The sequence below is a fragment of the Anas acuta genome, chromosome 4 (assembly GCF_963932015.1).
Source record: "Anas acuta chromosome 4, bAnaAcu1.1, whole genome shotgun sequence".
Classification (NCBI taxonomy): domain Eukaryota; kingdom Metazoa; phylum Chordata; class Aves; order Anseriformes; family Anatidae; genus Anas; species Anas acuta.
The window spans coordinates 40,817,791-40,832,956 of NC_088982.1; the positions used below are offsets into that span (position 1 = coordinate 40,817,791).

The window sequence follows — 15,166 nt, forward strand, 5'->3', positions numbered from 1 at the left end:
CAAATGTTTACATGTATATTTTGACAGCCAGAGTATACTGAATAATCCCAGCACATGGACAGCTTCACTTTTTCCAGTACGCAGTTCCAAAGACACTATTGCAACTAGGCTTCTCTTTTTTTGTCAGAGAAAGAAAATCCAATTTATTAAAATGTAAAGCTTTCATGGTGTTACATCAGACTGCTTTCTAATTTTACTTGCAAATATGTAACAAAGCAGTCGAGCAGTTGCACAGAACCTTTACAGGTTGGGTCCTCTGATCCCCCTTGCTTCTTATGCTTCAGTGGGGAAATGTATCCTTAGGCTCTCACATCTTGACAGTACAAAAACTGACTTAAAAGTTGCTTGTAAATGTTCTTTTCTCCACCTTGATCCTAATTTATCAGACACTGCTAAAGGAAACTTGGAAAGCACTCTACAGTACACCAACAAAGGATGCATTTTGCTCCCAAGCATCAGTCCTAACCCCAATTCTCACTGAAAACCCCCTGTAATGCTTGATTAACATTAAGATACATTTGGGCTTTTTGAGTTAAGTACATCATACCCTTTAAAGATGATTGTCATCACAGTGACTGGTTTTATATATGTAATATCACACATGTGCAGATACTTTCTGTACAGCATAGACAATAAACTGTAATAGTACCTGCAATTAGCCATCAGTAATTTACCCTGGAGGTTATGGAGAATTCAATTGATTTTATGAAAAAATAATAAATAAAAAATCATATCCTTACTAGACCTACGTAAATGATAAATAGCCCTAACAGAGGTACCAAATATCAAAATGAAGTCTCATCTACTGAACAGTGTCATCAGTCGATGCTTTTGTCCTAGTTTTAAAATACTCAACACTTTCAAATTATACACCTGGTATGCCTAAGCAATAAATAACGCACAAGCAAGTTAACAAAGATTAAACTCTAGACTGCATTTACAATATGTCAGTGAGCTTACAGTAGCTGCATAAACGTATTTTCTTAGTTGAACAAAGTAAACTCAAGACAAATTTAGACAGTGAAAAATAAGTGACTTTATATTTTACAAGAGCACATGCAGCAAAACCATGCAGAGCTCCAAAGCGAGCCACGCGAGGGGTAGCTTCTGCTGGGTTTGTTACGAATCCAAATGACTGGAGGCTTCTTCGTATTTTGCACTGCCACCTAGCGTAGACTGTCCTCGTATGTTCCAAGCTTCCAGCAGACCATCAGCACCTGAGGTACTGAAAACCAAAAAACTTCCATAAAAATAGCAGACACCGTTTTTGTTTTTATTACTTGGAAACTATCAATTGCTGGAAGGATAAGACTACAATAACCAGCTTAAACAACATGTTTCTAGGACCAAAACCTAAAAAGATATCTGACACCAGCAGCAGGAAAGCCAAAAACAAAAACAGAAAAAAGCCTAGAAATGCAACAAAGTAAAATTATATACTTGTATTTTCAACTCAGTGGCTAAATAATCATCAGATATGATTCATTTGGAAAAACATTTCATGTAGATTCCCCAAATGAAAGCTAAATTAACACAGGTTTAGCATCTGTGCTTTTATAGAAACTACAGATGAAATTAAGCAGTATTTCTCAATAGCAGGTCTAGATTTAGAGTGGTTATTTCAATGTATTTTTTTAAACCAGGTGTTGCTTCATCATTTACACCCTGTGCCTTTACTCCAAGGTTTAATCACTGGACCGCTGCCTGATGAGGTCGATCACACTGCTCTTGTGGAACGAGCTGCTGTGCAGGATGACAGGGAAGTTGGCTGGATAATCAGCTTCCCCCACCGAGCCAACAGGGCCATTTCCAGCTAACACAGTGAGGCTACATCATGCGGCCATCCTACAAAAGCCACACGGACGGTACCGTGACAGACAGTAACACACAAGTTCCACAGGTGGTGTCGCGCTCTAGCTGCATTTGGTGGGGGGCTCACTTGGCTAAAGCTGGAGGGCACTTCTCATACACACTCCAACTTCCTGATTATTAATTAGAAAATGTATAATAATTCTCATCAATCAGAAAGGTTTGTTCTTTGGTTTTTGTTTTTTTTTAACTACTTGAAGAGGAAACCTTACGCTCAACATCTAATAGAGTAGCTCCTATTCTGTTTAACAAATTCTGTTTTCATCCAAGGTGTAAACTCGACCAACTCATTAAAAAGACTTACTCCAACTACGTCGCTACAGCAGAGAAAATCATTTCATCCTATAAAACTCAGTCCCTACTTGCCTTTAACTGTATACATGTACACGACGCAAACAAAACCCAGGCAAAGTTGCGCTGTTACTGCTGCAATAGAAATGCTGCACAATACCAGCGGGTTGATGCGCTCTGCTTAATGCTCCATTTGCACAGCAGTAAATACACAAGATACCAAGTCACATTTAGCTCGTAGACATTTATACCTATTTTCATGTTTCTGAGTCATTTTCTTAACAGAAATAAGCACCTTAAGTACCGTGCATCCTACTAGCATTGCTGTAATGTGCCAAGATCACAGATTATGAATAACTAAACAATACAAAAACCTGATGGTACGTGAAAAACTGTCAAAATACAATAAAAGCTTATTTCCCACAAGAGTTTCTCTCTTAATTTTCCATTATACATCTACCCCTTATAATTACAAGAAAAGCTGGTCTTCTTAAGGCCTCTTATTAAGAGATTTCACTCTATTTGCCAAACTCATGTTCTTGCAACAAGCAAGAAATTCATATTGGCAGGTGTACAGCTAATAGAATTAAGCAAATCAATAAAAATTGAAGTGTTTCTGTTTTGTATATATGAAAAGTTCAGGAGAAAAACGCTGTTAAGTAGTTCTGCTCCCCAGTCAGACACAGCAATTTGACTTTACTACCGTACTTAGAACAAGTTTTCTCTGAGGTCGCAGCATAGGGTAAAATTTCATAGAAACAAGATATACAGTGAGCAGAAAAAAATCCAAGAAAACACAGTTTTGATTTCTAATGCCATGGCACATAGTAACAGAGCACTAATTCAGCCTGTCAGAGAAATGAACTTGATGAACAGCATTCTGTTTACCATGCTTGACACATACTATGTTGAGTAAGCACCTTTAGCTTATGTTGTCTTCTGAATTTTCACTAAATAGAGCCTTCTTCAAAACTAAAAACAATCCAAATGAACCTGCAGGGCAAACTCACGGACCAACAGGAGGAAGAGGCTTAGTTTGTTAGGCTGAGGCAAAAAGCCTATTAGGATCCCTATCTATGGAAATCAATATTATCCTCCCCTGCAGCTACAGACTTGAAACTGCTGTAAATGAAAGAAACGTCCCCTGCCCCATCTCTTCCGGATTCAGGAGGAGGGCAAGTTCTGTAGAACTTGAACGTTGAACACTGTGGAAGCAGAAATTGCTCTACATTTTTAAGCTGTACCTCTGCAGATATTGACATCTAGCATTTGAAAACTCACTGCTGAAAGGTGTAAGAATGATGAAGTGTGAAGTTATCACTATAAACTTGAAAAATCTACAGAGTAAGGGAACACAATTTGTTCTATTCAATCCCTCCTGAAACAAATTAATAAACATACCATGTGCAGCGCAATATGCCCACTTCACTTGTCAGTATGTTATCTTGCTATACCTTGCCAAAAAGGTACACAAGACTTGGAAGAAATGCAATGCATCCTGTCTCCTAACAGCATTTTTTATTGCACAATGCATTGTATGAATCTTGTTTGCTGTTTGAGATTCCACCTGTCTTCAGTTAATTTATGATGATAGAAGAAATGGGGAAAAAAAACTCCTCCCTGAATTGATCTGTAGTGGAACTGGACAAATTATCTGAATGTACCTTTATACATTATGGGGAAAAAATAAAGAATCCTCCATCATTCATTTATACTTTTTCCTCTTCTTAACATTCAGCTTGCAAGCATATAACATAGGCTTCCAAACAGCAAAAAAAAAAAAAAAAACAAAATTCAAACCTCAGCTCCTTTTACATATTGCCACCTTGGATTTTGTATCAAGACAAATAAGTCTTTCTAATTAGTCCTCTATCACCGCAAAGACATTTATGAGCTAAAGTCCATGTACAAACCTTGCGCAATCCAGCCAGCCTTTTCAGGGTCGCATTAGGTTCTCTGTAACAGATCAACTACCAACTCCAGAAGAGCCTGATAAGCTAACTGACCAGATCCTTATCTGGCAAAGTTGAGGAAGAATTAGGCATCCCTTAAGAAAAAAAACTCCTTCAGGGCTGGAACAGCAAAGTCAACTGTGACTGCTCCTGAAGGACGAGACACAGAATCTGGGACGAAACTGGAGAGAGACTGACAGGTCTGTAAGTGAAATCAAGAAGCTGGGGAGGGCTCGTAAGCCTAGACAAGCAGTAAGCAAAACCATGGGCTTGCTGAGGCCGGGGCAGCCAGCTCTCCCTGATGAAGCTCTAGCCCTGCTCCCTCCCTCACCCCATTTTTGTGTCTTGAATTTCCAAGTTCTTTTTAAAAGCCAAGGAAGAGGACCTCATTGAATGTGATTTATATCAATCCAGGTGATTTTACAAAAAGTTATCCTTTCTCAAAAGTGTGATGAATAACACGTGTCTTTCATCACCAGTAACAACAAAATATTAACATAACACAAAAGAATAATCAATAGGTAGTTATTCAAACCCAAGTAGTCATTCCCCAAAATTTTCATCAATCACATAACATGTGGCATACTGCAAAGCTTGTGAAAATATAAATTACTTAGGAGGAAAAATATAGCTAACTGCCCCGTAGTTAAGGAACACTAATTGAAGTTATCATAAATTGTGAAGAGATTTCAGTGCTGGGAGTAATTGCCCACCTTCCTCTTTGCAAGTTATCTTTTACACAAATCCAAAAGGTGCTGTTTTCATATTTCTCTGCACAAGTCCTATGCTAAAACTATATGTCTGTAACAAGCTAAATAATTCATCAGACATATCAATCCCACTACTTTTCGTCAAACCCCTTATGGAATATAGGCCTAGGCCTATTCAAACAGTTATTCCACCTGCAACAGTTGCCTGCCTGCCTGTTACCTTCTCAGCCTCCTCTGTCCAGAAAGTGATGGCCATAAAAGAGGATCTGCAGGAGGCACCTGGATATACCCACTCGGACCAACATCCCTTACCCCTAGGAAGGCAGAATTCTCTGGTCTGAAACCTAAGGCAGCCTTACGGATATGGCTCTGCAGAGAGGCCAGGGCAAAAGAGATCAGCAGCACTCATAAGGTTGGAAGAACCCATGGAGAACTGGAACTCTAAGACTTAGGAAGACCAAAACAACCAGCAAAAGATAAGCTTGATTTTTAAAATAAGCCTCAATCTTCAGCACTGTAGAAACTCTGTCAGAAAGCAGAGGAAAATATGAAGGGGGAAAAAAAAAATGAAGAAAAAAATTACCAACAAGCAAGAACAGGGACTCTAAAGTAGTAACACTGCCCCATGCCCCTACTAATGCCATCAGGGCTGTAAAAATCTCACAGGACTAATTTCTGCTCATATTAACCTTGTGACTAGTATTTTAATATTCGTGTAATTATCAGAACGTGTGAAGCAAACAGCATTCAGTGCTGCTTGGATAGTTCCGGTAATGAGGACTCAAATGCACAAACCCCACTGAATATACAGGTGCACAGGACAAAAACCTAAGATATCCACAGTGCTTTAAATCTAGTTCAGAATTAATAACAAACAAAAAATAAAACATCATAAAATAAAAATCAAATGAATGAAACACTGCCCTTTCAAAGGCTACCACGCTTGTGAAATACTTATCTGAATATAAGGCTTTATTAATAGCCAATTCTTTACATAAACTCCTGCCTTGATGCAGGCTGAGAAATACAGACGCTTTCCCTTATCGTTTTTGCTATGTAGACATCTCTTAAATATAGATAGAGGGTGCCTGTAAACCAGTGAAGACTGAAAATTAGTCTCATTTTTGAGAATCAAAGCTGGATTCAAAAGGCGTACATATGGCCTCATTCTGGTATATATATTTTAACGCATCACTAATGGACAAGTAAACAATTCCTCTGGTGAAGAGGAATGGAAGCATTAGCTGAATTAATTTCATATCAGATGAAAACACAGCTCCATGAAGACTTGGTGCTATTATTATTTATCCTTTTTTTTTTTTTTTTTTCGAATTAGGCACTGGGTTAGCTTTAGGCACCTGGCAAACAGATAAGCACAAGCTCTGCCGTTCACGCTTCAAAAATCGCTGTATTATTTTGGGGGAAAGAGCGAGCGCCCTGCTCGATCGCAGCTCCGGAATTACACGCCGCTCCTTCCCACCCCTCCGTCCCCTTCTTTTCAGGCCGACAGCATTTCAACTTCCAACTCTGCCCAACTTATTCCCCCGCAATACCTTCCGTGCGGTTTCCATCACACCTCAGTAGATGCTGTTCTTCGCAAGATGGGGATGGATACCCGGTAGCTCATCACTCCACCAAAATTAACCCCTTACAGCCTCCTACCCCTCGCCCAGCACCCCCAGCAGGACGGCCAACCCACCGAACGCCACCCTCGGAGCCCAAAACGCCTCTCCCAGGCCGGGCAGGGCGGCAGCGGGCGGGCAGAGCCGCTCGCAGCAGGGGGAGGCGGCGCGGTGCTCCCGGCGAAGTTGCCCCCAGCCCCGGCTCCGCATCCAGCCCCGCTGCCCCCCGCTCAGCCCGGGAGCACCCCTCGCCCTCCGCCGGCTCCCCGCGCGCCCGGCGGGCTGTAACCTTCAGAAACTTGCAAAGGGAGAGACTTCGGCGAGCACGGAGCCCGGCTCCGGAGCTGTCCCCGCTCGCCAGCAGCCGGCGGGGAGAGGAGGAAGCAGCGCCCGCGCCCCGCCCGGCCCGGCCTGCCCCCGGCGGCGTTACCTGGCTGGCGGCAGGGGGGGGCCGCCCGGCGGGGCACTTTCCGCCGCTGCCTGCGTGCGTGTGGCGGCCGGCAGCCCGCTATGGGTAGCCCGCAGCCTCCAGCGCGGCGGCAGCGGGAGGAGACCGAGGGCTGGGCGCTTGTGCACCCGCAGCCCGGCTCGCCCGCCCCGCCGCCGCCACAGCCACAGCCACAGCGAGGGCGAGTGGCGGCTGCCGCCCGCCGCGGGCACCGGCGCTCCTGCCCCGCGGCGCCGCCTCCGGGAGAGTCTCCTCCTCCTCCTCCTCCTCCCAATGTCACCGCTGCACGCCGCCGGCTTCCCGGCCGGCTGACCCGCCTCTGCCGCTGCCTGTGTGGCTCGGTAGCCTTGTAGCGGCACGGCACGGCACGGCACGGCACAGCCGCGCAGAGGTGACCCTCTGCTGCCGGAGGAGGCGAGCCCGGCGCGGGGCTGTGTGAGGGAGAAGCCGCCGCTTGCCGTTCACCTCCCGCCGACCAGAGGGAGCCCGGCCTCCGCCGCCGCCTCCGCTGAGGGGCGGTGGGGGAAGCCTGCCCGGCCCGGGGGGACGGTGGGGAGAGGCGGGGGTCCCTCGGGGACAGGGCTGGCACCCGACTGAGTGCCCCCTTCCTCCTCCTCCTCCCCGGGGCTGGGCAGCCCTCGCACGGGCACCGAGGAGCCGAGGGGCAGTGTCAGGCACTGCTCCTGCCGCAGCGGGGAACGGGGGCACCCCTCAGGGCCAGCGGGGTGCCCCTCAAGTGCCCCCCAGCCCCTCAGGTTTGGGATAGAGGGACAAGGTTTGCCCCTTCCGACTGCCAGGGGGTCCCACGAAGTGCCCACGGCCTCCATGCCCTCCAAGCAGCCCACTTTGGCCCTTGGCAATGTGAGGCAAGGGAGTCTCAGTAAACAACAATTTTCATATAATCAATGTGTTATGCTTGTTTCTTTTGTAGCTAGATGATAAATTCCAGTATTTCAAACTTCAGGTAATCCTGCTGAAACTCTCTCTGCGTTATAGCTGAGCAGTTTGGGATTAGAGCTGTAAAAGCAACTCCTATACAGTCATATACAAAATTAGTCAAGTTAACACAGAATAGATTGTTACCTTAGACTACTTAATAGCATTTTTTACAGGGTTAATTTTTAGGGTTTCTTATGTTACAACATCTGTACTCACCTCCTCTACTCATCTACAGACAGCTACTAGGACAAAGCCTGGTGATGACCTGTGCAAAGCAAAATGGATTTAGTTTCAAAAGTTTGAAGTCAAAACAAAGTTACACAGAGACACAAAACTGGGAGCAAAGGGAAGCTAACCAAATATTTGCATTTTAAGCTACATAAAAATAGAAAGGAAAACCCTGAGAAGGCACATGAGAGAGATCTTGCCTTGTCCAAACATTTAAACATTAAAAAGTAATATATAAAGATCTTGTATATTGATGGAACTACACATTTAGGTAAAGCTATTCCTACAGAAGTGTTTGCAGAATTGTACTCATATTGAGCAAGCTATCGTAATGAAATGAAACTGTCTTTTAAATTCAGAGATGAGTCTCTGGAGTACCTCTCATGAACAAAATTTTGCTTTTCACAACAGGAATTACTTCATAATATTCCTTCTTGTTCAATTTTTAATGTTCTGTACTATAGTAAATAGCAGAAAAGATCCTGCTGGTGTATGAATTGAGACTGGCAGACTCAGAGTGCCACTGATTAAAACCTATGTTTTAAGAAAGGAACTTAGAAAAGTTAGCTAGACTTAGTTCAACTACAGCTAAGTTTCCTTCTCTGTACTCCCTTAAGGGCTGGGTACTGTTCAGGTTTAGTCTGCAGTTCTGTTTCACATGAAAGAAACCTCATGCTCTTACAGCACACTGTACATACAATGAGCGCTTATCAAAAGGTCTCGAAGTACACTTCTTTCTTAAGTGAGGCTTTGTCATACAGCAGGCCATACACAGGAAGGAAAGCCTGATTTCTAGATTAGATTTCTATGTTACGATGCAAGATGTCACTAGAAGGTGCCTGTTCACAAATCTAACATATGTTTTTCAGTGTGGGGAAAAACAAACAAACAAAAATATTAGATTTTTATTGCCCCTTTGAAGTGTTTAAAACTGATATATAATCGAAAACCCTCTTTCATCACACAGTCTAAGTTTTCAGAGCTCAGAACTACACTTTAGCATAAAAAATGTGATCTGATGTTCAGAAGTCTTGACCTCAAAATTATTTCATATGTGTTTCAGCGCTCACTATCTCCAAAAAATAAAATCACATTTCAAGTGCCTAGATATGGATTTAGGGTGTCTGACTGCATCCATTTGGGCTTGAAAATCTTAGCCTGCCTGTACCTGTGCTTCATAAGTAATGCATCAGAAAGCTTCAGACAAGCTATAAAAGCATTCTCAAAAAAGCAATGCAGACTTGCACCAGTAGAGCACAAGACACAACCCTAACAAAGCTACTTGGCTGTATAATTGAACTCATTCGGGTATAAATAACACCTGAAGCCCAGCCTTTAACAGTCAACTGTAGTAGCAGGAGAAATAAACAAAATTAAACATCTGCAGGAACACTTTTCCTGTTACTTGTTTACTGCTATCTTCCCAACAACATTTTCCAAATCAAAATGTTTCTCTTTAAAATCTCTCCCTTTCTGCTAGCCAGTTACTACCCCAACTCTCTCACAAGACCTCTTGTGTTACACCGTACAACTGCGAAGTCTATCTGAGCTTCCTGACTTGCTACCATTCTACTTCACTGTAGAGTCAAATACAGAGTCTCTTACTGGAAAAGGTGAGGACAAGGAGGCAAGGAAGGAAAAGAGAAATTAAAGTATGACACACCAGAGACTTCTGAAAGGAACAGCATGTGGAGCTATTGGAGAATTTCCCTGCTCTTCTCCAGTCCCACTAGTAAGGTTTACTATATGCAGGCCAAGGCCTGGGATCAAAGAGAACACTAAATCACCAAAAAACTCCAGGATGAGAAAAAGAGGTAGGATTTAATGGTCTGTCAGCAGCCAGAGTGGAGTCTCTCTGCAGGAGAAGCTGTAGCAAGCAATCTGAGTCTCCCAGTGCGCAGGGGGAAATAACAGGGTTGGTAGAAATTTTCTACATTTTCAAGGAAAAGTAAACAACTAAGTAGGAAAAAAAAATGCAAATCTTTATTGTTATAGGCCTTTGCTCAGAGCACATTTGGATGGTTAACATGGTTTGTTTCCAGGAAGCTTTTTGTGTTATATTTGATCCATGTTCTGTATAGTTGTTTACCAAGGAAAAGGGGTTAACATACACCAAACACAATTGGGTACGTCATGCTAACCTTGGGAAAATGCAGAGCAGTAAGATATAGGCTTAACAGCAAAATCGGGGAGGGTTGGGGGGGGGGGGGGGGGGGGGGGAGGGAGGGTAACTGTGAAGGGTTTAAACTATTCTGTATTCCTGATTGCCCAACCACCTTTTAAGGCACAGGCAGGGTAAAAATGCAAGCCTGCTTGTTCTCAGGACAGTCAGTATGACTGACTGCATAGCGTAATTGCATCGTTTCTCCATAATAGCCACAACACAGCAAAGAATATTGAATTCGTACCTGCTTTTTAACTGCAAAGAAGTAGCGATTTAAGAATTAAATCATAACAAAAGCATAAACCATTCCCTTATCAGCGGCTGAACACTCCCACCCCTTCAAGCCACTATCCTCCTCACAGTAGAACCAACAACCCTGCCTAGAAACAAAGGATGCTTCTGGCACTGAACCAAAGCCTAAAGCACCGAATGAAAATCACCAAAAACACATCCTAAGCAAGACTGAACTTTGCTAGTACAGCTTCCTGCATAAGTGTCACTGTAGATTACTGCACAAAATTGAAGTCTGTGAACTATGTCAGGCTCTTAACAAACAGCGAATCAGTGACCGTGAACTACAGTTTGGCTCTCAGTGCCTCGCACCTTGTTACTTACACTGATGATAAATGTGTACGAAAAAGTTACCCTGCTGATCTAATGGTGATTTATACCCAATTTATGTGTTGCCATGCAGCTACAGAACAACTGCAAAAGAAGCAAGAAGACGGTGAACTAGGTTATGCAAGGGAACTGGAAAACATGAAGCAGTGAAAGAAACCAAGTCTTTTCTGTACAGGTTCCTCTGTAAGGGCAATCCCTTGTGCTACTGACTCCAGGGAGGCCAACGCAGGCCACTGCCACCATGGAACAACTTACAGGAACAACGCCCAGAAAAGGAGCAGCTGTATAGCTGATCTAACAGAGGTGAAACTGAAAGTGAGACACAGCGTACTACAAGGGGCTGAAGAACTTCCTCAGTTATCCCAAGTGATCACAGACGTTTCATCAAAAGACAATGATGAAAAACAATAAAGAAGCACTGGAGAAAAGACTGCAGAGATAGTATCACACTGTGTACCAAATGAGAAATGGGTGGTAATGCAAATAATAATAAAAAAAAGTGAAGTCTTGTGCTGAGTAGATTGCACCTCCTGCTGAAAGATAGATAGATTTGCTTCCTTTACACTTTGGGAATATTTATTGTATTTGTTGTACCAGTAGGGAATTATTGTAACAAAGTTACCTAACTCAAATGTTGTTCTACGCATCAGATACAAGATGCAAATTTATATCATCAACATCCATCTGGACAGTAATTTCACTTCTTTTCCTGCTGTTAGGAAAAATTCAGTCTTAAAACTCCAAGAAGGAAAAACTATTGCACTGCTTTGTATTCTTACTCAGTGGCATTTTCTCCAAATTTCATTTATTGCCATGCAATTTTTGCCTTCTTAAAAAAAAAAAAAAAAAGTGTCCAAAGTTCCATAAGACAACAAACATTGGCTTAGTACTAATATGCCCTTGGAAACATCATATTCATATGACATGAAATGCTGAACAACGTAAACTTATTCAACTGTTCAAAACACAATCATGGAGTGGCTTCATTTTTAAACAGACTACGTCAGATGGCCTGTTTGAAAGCTTACAGAACCACTGTATCTAGTGGTCTAACCAATATAACAATAATTCCCAGGCCTAATTTGAATCAATTTACCAAGCAAGACATACATTCACATCTTGTACTCAAGGCACTGGGGGCCGCTGCATAAAAAAGTTTTTGTTTTCTACTCCTTTTGCACAAACATAAATGACTATACAGCATACAAGGCTTTAAAGAGTCCAGTTCAGGATATAAGTTGGCAGTTCAGTTCCAGAAGTACAAACTCTGCAGACTTTAAAGACCTTCTTACTGGCTTTTCCACAAGACACAAGTCATGTTTTTTAAATCAGGACTACTCTTGTCGTAGAACATCTCTATAGGCCAAAATCCCTCTTATTGGATGTTAGGCACTTAACCTCTGCCTAAATAAATAAATAAAGTCACCCTGCTTTATTTTATCTCAGAAGGCAAAAATACTTCAATATCTTTCGGCAATACTTGTTTGGGACAGAAGGTGGAAGGCCAAGCCAGCAGTTAGTTTACTGTCTAAAGCAATAAAGTCATCAGACAACTGAAACGCAGGCAATACATAGCTCTCTGCTTACTGACAAGATACTGTTATTGCTTTTTTTTTCCCTGTGTTCTCTCCATATAATAAATTTTAAAGAATAAAAGAACACACTTAGTTCAAAGCATTGTATTGATAGACACCAACAAATACATATATAAACTGTCAAGAAAATCTCTCACTCAAAGAAGAAATCTTATGGCCTAGAAAGCAGTTGCATGATACTTACTCTGTTATGACCACCTCCTAAAACTACAACTCAAACTATGAGCTTTATTCTTAAAAGTTAATCAATTCTATATTTACAAACAGAATATCATCAATCTTTTCTGTTTAAGGCTATTTGAAAAGCACCAAGAAATTTGATTCTACTTTATATTTAATCCCCTATTCCCTCTACCTTACTACTACAAGAAAAATTGTGTCTTCTAGGACAGCAATGCCTACAAAAAGAATATCCCTGCCAATGGCCAGCTGTTCCCAATTTTCTCATTTTCCAAAGGGAAAAATTGGCAGAAAGCAGCTGAGTTCACATTTTCATTGCCCTCCACTGGTGTAATTACTTATATCACTTTATATTGAAAACAACTTTCCCTCAAACCATGACAGCATTTTATTTACTTTGCGTGATGAAAATTAAAAGGTTTGATGCAAAAGAAAATGAAGTCCTTAGAGCTTTGCAGTGCTTTATGGTGAAGTAGTTCACACAGTAGTTCACACCCTCCTTTGAAATAGATTTTGGCTCCGTTTGCAGCAGCTGGTTGAAGACGAGCAACTTCTAAAAAACTGAAAATTCAGCAATGCCTGCCAGATTGGAGCAGCAAGATGATGTGATACCTTATCATTGGTAGCTTGATAAAATGATTATGTGAAATCCATTCTCATTTAGTATGCATTTCCTTTTACAGCTGCATACATATATCCTCTAATGCATGCCCTGCAAATTCACAGCAAGAGGAGCCCAATGAGTTACCACACTTGTCTGAAGAAAACTAAACGCTTGGAAACTAAAGAAAATAATTTAAGCTGGAGCTTTACTCTCTTCCATTGAAAAGTAGGGGTTTTGAGCTTGAAAAGAATGTTCAGAAATAAGATGTGAGTGCCAGTAGAAAAATATCTTTTAGAAATTACATTTTTTTCCATTTACTGGCCATTTCCTTTCGCACTGGAAGGGGGCCAGGCCTGTGTGACAGGTGGGGCTGATAATTGCGGGAGCACTTTGTGCAAGCCCATTATTGTGTTCAGTAGCACATCTCTGAAGCAATTTTTGACTTCAACTTAGCCCTAGAATGGTCTAATATATGCACCGGGAAATAGTGTGTGTGTGTAAAAAAAGAAGTGTGGTACAGGAAACCTCACAGCACCTGGGTGGATTTCTGACACGCGTGCTAACAAAATGTTCAAGCTCTGGAAGCTGGTGCCCTGTGCCGTTGCATTCCAGGCCTCTCACAGCCCTGCAGCGCAACCACCAGGTTGCTAACTCAGATAAACTGACTTAAGGCTTCCAGAACACCTTTATCTTTCACCATAAGTGATCCAGTCATCCACGCATCCAGAGGAATGTTATACTAGCAAAAGGAGATTAACCACATCAGATACCAACTGGCAAAATCAAGGAGTAATAAGATAAAGCCGCTGTTTAAGACAGCAAACAAGCAGGTGTGAATAGCACATGTGGGTGCTATTTAGGAAGGGGTAGCAGCTCAGTGGAGGTATCTGAAGGTGGGGGTGGTTCATGGCTCTATATAAATAGCAGCAGCAACAGCATAGAGTTGTTGCTTGCTGTTGAAATAAGATGCTATTTGTTAGCTAGAAGGTAACATCCGTTTTCACAAAAGGAAAGCCTTTTGGTTGTGCTGAGTTCTTGGTATCATTTCTTTAATTTAAGAAAAAGAAAATAAATTTCTCATATTCCTTGTTTAAAAACTCATCATCCCTGTGCTAATAGCTAACATTTCAAATCACAGCCACCTTGATTTCAGAGGAGTTTTACTCAGAGGATGGCTTCTTATCTGTGTTTTGTATTGGCTTATTCACATACCTGTAATGTAGGCAGGTCTGTGCTGGACAAGGATTTTTTCTTCTGTTTTCTAGACATCAGCAGACCACATGCAGGCTTTCACCCCTGATCTTTTTATCTTGGTCACAGCAGGACTTCAAAAGGGATATATTTTACTACACAGATGAGCAATCACTCTCAAAATCCTTTGCAGCATTTTCCTACCCACTGTGCTTCAATTCACAATTTGATGCCATTCAAAAAATAGCAGTCTCTTGTCTGTGTATGATATTGCAGGCTGGCTTAGGGTAAATGCTTAATCGGAAATCATCGCTACTTAATGGTATATTCTTTTCCTTGTACTGCAATTTAAAAGAGTATTACAAGGAATATTTTGGAGGGCTTGATGCATGCCTTGCTGATTCTGTCCCTCTCTTCCCATTTTTAACATATTCTGAATTTTGACGTAATCTGTCCTGTACAAACTTGCACATAATGTGAATAAGCTAGTTAAGAATTAATGATGTTGACTGCCTAAAATGAGTTGCATGTTCTGTTGGTCGAGGGCTGTGTTTGGAAAGAGTATCTGCCTTGTATTGTAAAGTAAATGAAATAAAAAAGAATTGAAATAAAATTTTTAAAATAGTGATTGGTGGTGAGGCCAGTGGATTTTTTTAGTTGCAGATCTGTCACTGACCTGTTACATGATTTTGAGAACATCACTTACTTTGTATGGATCTGACCTGCTTGTAAAATATCTGTAATCCCCCTTG

At 41.9% G+C, this 15,166-nt stretch overlaps 1 protein-coding gene across 20 annotated transcripts in view; it reads right to left on the minus strand.

Annotated features, from left to right (window-relative positions):
* The window catches only part of INPP4B (inositol polyphosphate-4-phosphatase type II B), a 379,692-nt gene extending 366,808 nt beyond the window's left edge, over positions 1–12,884 (minus strand). For 6 of the 20 annotated variants that reach the window (XR_011096138.1, XR_011096139.1, XR_011096137.1 and 3 more), the window contains exon 1: positions 6,875–7,135. Coding sequence is in view for 1 of the 20 variants with exons in the window: in XM_068680805.1 (XP_068536906.1) it covers positions 8,048–8,060 (13 nt within the window). In the remaining 19 variants the exon portion in view is untranslated. Of the gene's footprint in view, positions 1–6,874; positions 7,137–8,047; positions 8,097–12,623 lie in introns of those variants that run through there. The other 14 variants (XM_068680819.1, XM_068680817.1, XM_068680813.1 and 11 more) reach the window with 6 other exon arrangements.
* Positions 12,885–15,166: the final 2,282 nt, after the last annotated feature.